General features: G+C 42.0%; 1 protein-coding gene across 2 annotated transcripts; it reads right to left on the reverse strand.

The window, feature by feature from the left end:
- Positions 1–523: 523 nt before the first annotated feature.
- LOC147632131 (alcohol dehydrogenase 2-like) lies at positions 524–5,930 on the reverse strand. Of its 2 annotated transcripts, none has more exons than XM_086808757.1 (10): positions 5,641–5,930; positions 3,170–3,306; positions 2,956–3,002; positions 2,540–2,862; positions 2,178–2,260; positions 1,957–2,032; positions 1,786–1,847; positions 1,510–1,605; positions 1,155–1,316; positions 524–923 (listed from the first exon to the last, which is right to left on the reverse strand). In XM_086808757.1, the coding sequence occupies exons 1-10, from the start codon at positions 5,819–5,821 to the stop codon at positions 813–815; spliced, it is 1,278 nt and encodes a 425-aa protein (XP_086664883.1). In that variant the 5' UTR covers positions 5,822–5,930; the 3' UTR covers positions 524–812. The 2 variants fall into 2 exon arrangements, with proteins under 2 accessions (XP_086664883.1, XP_086664884.1); XM_086808758.1 differs by lacking the exon at positions 5,641–5,930 and adding an exon at positions 5,459–5,615.
- Between the last annotated feature and the right edge of the window lie 209 nt (positions 5,931–6,139).

The raw sequence follows: 6,139 nt of genomic DNA on the forward strand, positions 1-6,139 counted from the left end.
TCATTCATAGATGTGTGCAATGTCCACAACCATATCCTACCTAGTGCATGGCTATCAAAGGCATTGTGCCTACATTTTCTCAGATCCACATTTTGGTCTTCTAATGCAGCCTGCAGCTCTCCTTGATATCTGTCTCCATCCTGCTATAAATGATGTAAAATAATCTGGAAATAGGATATGGCTGCTGTCAGATCTAATTTCAAGGGAGTGTGTAGCTAACTTGGCCATCTTGAACCCAACTGAAATTTAAATACGTTTCTTAAATTATAGTATGCTACAGAAGGGTAACTGATTCCCTAAGGAAAATCGAAAGAACAACTACATCACTCTGTGAAAGACAAAGGGAGAGTGGCACACAGAAAAAGAAAGACTGGCATGGACACAGGGTTCAGCTCATGGCAACAACGACGAGCATAAACCAAGACAAGAAGAAATCCATAGCCTAAAATACAGGAAGAAAATGGAGATGATTGTGGTGATGAGGAAGACACCATTACCTGAAAGTTAATCCAAAAAATGCATGTGATGGAAAACGAAAAAAGATTCCATATCACTACTTTGTCATAAAGTCCAGACGAGAAAACTGGTAAGTTCTTTACATGCTTTAAAAGCTTTTCCTACTTAGTTTTACAGAAGTTTTTTCCTACTTAATTTTACAAACTTTGAAAAGACCTTTACACCACTTATCCTCTGAGTCTACTTAGAACCATAACACTTGACTGTTTATCAAGCCCAGAGTGTTAGAACCATAACACTACATGTTTATTTGAAGCTTCACTTTTCCAAGAAGCATGGAGTAGTGAAATCGTTGTTCACATGTGCATCACACACCTCAGACCTTTCCCTTCAAGCAGGAGTCTGAATGCCTCGTTGATTTGATCAAAAGGAAGCACATGTGTGATGAACTCATCAAGATGTATCTCCTGATACCACAAAACTTCTCAAAATGAGATATTTGTACTTGTTGATGATAAAGCCACTTCTGATTATAAACCCCTAAAGTTAAAGGAGAGCTGCATGTCTACACATGTGCAGGCCTGTGTGTGGGAATATGCATGTGTGCATTCGTACACGCGCTGATCAAGTGTTGTCTGTATGTGTGCTTGCATTCACGAGAGAGAGAGAGAGAGAGAGAGAGAGAGAGAGAGAGAGACCTTCTTCATATACATCTCCACAACTTGTGGAAGCTCTGACTTTGGTTTTATCCCACCAAAGAAGACTCCTGTTAAGGTTCTACCATACAAAAAAACATTCGGATGTGCACTCATTGTAGTGCTCTCGCCCTCCACACCACAAACCACCGTCATTCCCCATCCCTGAAAATGGAACCAATTCTACCATCGTTCATTGAACAGCCTAGTTTGGCACTTTGTATGCGTACTGGTTTGCTGCATGTGCTCTAGGATCATTGTTCTAAATTTACAGATGCTTTCAGCATTCATCACTTGCTAAACTTGAATGCCATGAACTGAAACATTGATTGCAAGGGTTGAAGGGAGAAGTACTCACATCATGGCAGCTGAGATGTGCTGTCTCTACCACCTTGGCGCTTCCTACACACTCGAAGCTGTAATCCACGCCGCCATCTGTCATCTCCCGTATGACCTGCCATGTGAAGGTTTAATATGTGACAACTGCAATAAGTCTACTTCTATTATAAGCTTGTCATGGGAGTGCTTAGTGTTAATGTCAAAACAAAAGTAACATGGTATGAATGAAGCCCAAGGAATGGATTGATGTAAAGCCTTTCTTTCCAAGGCACAAGAGTTGCCAAAGGTGGGTTACCTCATGCACCATCTTCTCTTGATCACTTGGGTTTATAAACTCTGTCACACCAAAGGCTCTTGCTGGTACATAAAAGTAAGCATCATCAGTACCAATGGCCTCTTGAACAATTCAGACAGAAAACAAACCTTAAATTGCACGTGAATGACTTACAGAAAATCGGGCAGTTACCTTTCTCAAATTTTATCGGGTTGACATCCACTCCTATTATGCGAGAAGCACCAGCTACTCTTGCTCCCTCAGCCACCTGCATTCCTCTGCAGTGAGCTAGGAAACCTTTGCCATGTTGAGGACCTAGAAGGATGCTTAATTTAGATGGTTCAGTTGGCGCATTTTATATCATCCTTATTAGAGGTGTTTTGTTGTTAGCAGAGTGAGATTTGAAAACTTACACCCAGACCTATCGTCCCAAGTCCAAAGATGGCTACACTTGACCCCTTCTCCACTTTGGCATATTTCCAAGAAGATCCAAATCCTGTCTCACACAAAGCACAAGAAAAAAAAAACTTTTTTTTCCAGAAAAGAGACTTCTATTAAGTAAAATAAAATCATACAAAGGGAGATCTCAAGCCAGAAGGTAGGGAGATCTCCACCAATCAGGGACACTATGATCTGCCATAAAATCCCCATAGGAGTGGAGGAGAAAGGCCAAAAGATATACTTCAAATACACTGGGTGTCATAAACCTAAATAACCTCGAAGGCCTCTTCTCCTTTATGGATACTATACTTGATATAAGTCAGTATATAAGTACCTGTCGTGACTCCACAACTGAGCACGCAAATCTTGTCAAGTGGAGCAGCAGGGTTCACTTTGACCACATTTTCCTGTTCCAACACGGTGTACTCACTGAATGTAGATCCAATGAAAAAGTTGATTGAATTCCCCTCAATAGAAAACCGACTCTTGTTGTCACTGAGCATGACCCCTCTTCCTAAGTCGAGCCTATATTTTGCACAGAGATTGCTCTTGGTAGACTTGCAATGACGGCAGTCTTTGCATTCTCCAGTGAATATAGGAAGAACATGATCTCCTTCATGCAGATCTGTTACTCCTTCTCCAACACTCTCGATTATCCTACATCAAATTCTACCAGTCAGCATCATAGTTGCCAGAAAAGTTCACACACACACACCCCACCCAAAAAAAAAAAAAAAAAGAGATTCATACCCAGAAGCTTCATGCCCAAAAATACGCGGGAAAAGGCCCAACTTTGGCTGCAACATGCCACTTTGAGAAATGAGAAGTCTAAACTTACACACAAAGATACATGATATTCACATAGATCAAGAAGCGCCATATGAAACAGAAGACATATAAGCCAGCAACAGCATGAAAAAAAAAAAACAATCAGAAACAGGAACAGGATTTTCGTTGTACTAACCTTGTCCAGCCAAAACGTCACATCAGTGCGACAGATAGATGTGAACAAAATCTTAATGCGCACTTCACCTTTCTGTGGTGGATCAACTTGTACATTTTCCAAAACAAGAGGCTCCTTTGGAGACCAGCAAACAGCAGCTGAAATGTCATGGTAATTGTGGTGTTATCCCTTCTTCGTTATTCTTAGAATTGATGACGGTGAGGGTTTAGAAAGAAAGCCCTCTCTCTCTCTCTCTCTCTCTCTCTCTCTCTCTTTTGTTGAATCTTGTTCTATGTCAAAATCTTGTTGTTTGTGTTAATAAGTTGTGAGTCCTTGCATGGTCTATCAAACAAGTAATGGGGGAATGCCATAAAAATTAAATCAAATTTGATAGCCAGCCAATTCGGATAGTGAAAGAGTATGCATACTTTGGTAAGGTATCATTAAGCCACACGATTCATAAGAAACTTGAGGCAGGGGCAAGACACGCCATGGGATATTAAAACTTCTTCATTTCTAGAGGGTCAATGTTTTCAAGAACATTTCCAATAGGCAAAGTAATTCTTTTCAACTCATTAGTCAGACTAGCAGGAGCACCAATTTGGGCAAAAGTCAATCTCACATCTCGACTCGAGCTCAATATAAGGGTTGCAGGCAATGATGCTCTTACCTCCCATCTTGCATCACATCACTCTAGCAGAGTTTACAGCCCCCCTGCTACACATAGATGCCTCATTTCAACTCCTCGCTTACTTATAGAGGGTATGGCAACTTGGGGGGACAACACGGCAGCAGACAACAGCTCCCATAGCTGGCCTTGTCTTCATCCATGCATCACAGTGGGTAGACATCCTACTAATATGCCATAGCCACAAGATGATGGCAACACATGGCCTCCCCATAGACCAAATGCCATTTTTACAGTACTCAGGTCAGCCCCAGGCACGCAGACAAAGAAAGGCCCAAATCAATCCATTCTAGATTGGCCATGTATACACCGGAAACATCCCCTCTCCAGAGAGAGCTTGTATCAAGAACACTTTCTTGCGGTGATAGCACATGGGTTTATCTAAATGCCAAGATATATAGGTATCCACATGTCATATGCACTTGCTAATTCCATGGGCCAGATCATAGTATCGTGGCAGACTTCAGGTCACCCTGGGCATTAAAATCAAATTCAACGCTCACCTTGGGCATATAGATGCTTCATTTCATCTCATCACATGGATCACAACACGACACCACTTTTCACAGGCAATAGAGGGAAGGCAGAGCCTATCTATGATCTGCCATATAGTTAGCTACACAGGAAGATTTGTGATTGTTGGTATGCATGTGGCCACATAATGGATGACCTCTAAAGGTCTTCAAGTAAAATGCACCTCAGCATTGTGATCCCCAAAGTATTCACCACTGAAGCTATGTAGCACTTATAACGCGTGGGTGCCTAAATCTCCTGTTCTCACTTCTCCCATGCACATTCACACACATAACCACACCAGTAATACAGATACACTGGCACACAGCAAAAGCTTACTTACACCTTTCGAAACATGAAGCCAGGGTACTGTGCCCAAGCCTTGGTGTCTCAAACCGCTAGGTCCCTCTAGACCATGTGTGAGGATTAGAACTTAGCATTGGCATGCTCCAGGTCTTTGCCTTTGATAAAGTACAGAAGGACCCCAACAACAACTAACAAGAGTCCCTCACTTGTATAGAGTTTGAGCCACGGTGTCCTTAGTTAAGGCCACCACACGTTACAGGAATAGATTTTCTGATCCATGCCTTCGACGAGTACACAAATACCCCAGCTTGCTAGTTTAGGTACTACTAACTGTGCTTGCTTAAATTAAGGCATGAGGTCGAATGTGACACTCCACAAACTAAAGCATGTAAGGACACATAATCAAAGAGAATAGCTCAGTTTAATGCTATTCACATAGCAAAAAACTTGTGCCCTGTGACACTATAGAGATAGATTTTTCATGCACATTGATTGGGTACAGGAAAAAGGGCCACAATCCAAAGGGCGTGCATTTACATCTTGGATGGCCTTTGCCAAAGGCTGTTGATGGGGGCTAGCCAAAATGGGCATCAGATTTGTCATCACTGTCATCAACACCATCATCTGTGTGTGTGTGTGTGTGTGAGAGAGAGAGAGACAGACAGACAGACAGACAGACAGACAGACAGACTAAGCACAGGCATGATAAATACACTGAATGTTCATAGTTACTTCTACCTCCATGCTAGAAAAGCTGCATAATAACAGTGAAGGCAAGCTAAATCCAAGTCATATAAGGAGACCTTTGCAAGTGATGACTTGTCCAGCAGTTGGAGCCATGCCGCCAGAGGAAGAAAAAGCAAAAGCGATTCTACTTCCCCTCCCACAAGAGCTGAGTTGCGAGTTCTACTTGGAAGCAAATGCAGCAATTTATGCAGAAGATTAAAGGAGCCCACTGTACATGAATGAAAGCGGCATCACTAACCGACGTGTTTTTCGAATCGGAGCACATCATGATCGTACTGGCTTTTGCATGGCACACACAGATTCTCCTGCTTTCGCTGTTCGATACAGACTGGTATCCTGATGGGTTGAAGACCATTACACTTAGCCGAGACAAGGATGTAATATATATCTGCTACCATCTCATTGTATAGTGTATGCATAGGGGGACGCCACAGTGCATTTCTCTCCACATTTAAAACCACATTGTATTTCTAGTGGATTGCATACATTTCTATGCATACAATGTGGATTCTCCAATATCTTAGTGTATTGAATTCTCTCTCCACATCTGTATGCATAGTAGGGAAAAGCCACATTGTATTTCTAGCTACATCCCAAATGTGTTACATCATCTCTCTCCATATGATATGTATAAGGACCAGTCGCATGGTGTCAACAAGCATATTGTGCGGACATGTCTCTATACCTTGCTAGCTCTCATCAACCACCAAAATTGATTCTGCCTAATCCACTTTCGA

The sequence above is a fragment of the Cibotium barometz genome, chromosome 14 (genome assembly GCF_041138505.1).
Source record: "Cibotium barometz isolate CiBa-2024 chromosome 14, ASM4113850v1, whole genome shotgun sequence".
NCBI classification, from domain to species: Eukaryota; Viridiplantae; Streptophyta; class Polypodiopsida; order Cyatheales; family Cibotiaceae; genus Cibotium; species Cibotium barometz.

Bases quoted from the DNA above. Each gene is read 5' to 3' on its own strand.
- LOC147632131 (XM_086808757.1), bottom strand. From the start codon at position 5,821: ATGCATACACTATACAATGAGATGGTAGCAGATATATATTACATCCTT. The intron at 3,307-5,640 runs GTTAGTGATGCC...ATGACATTTCAG, and splicing joins CCGATTCGAAAAACACGTCG to CTGCTGTTTGCTGGTCTCCA. The intron at 1,848-1,956 runs GTAACTGCCCGA...TTTATGTACCAG, and splicing joins CCCGATAAAATTTGAGAAAG to CAAGAGCCTTTGGTGTGACA.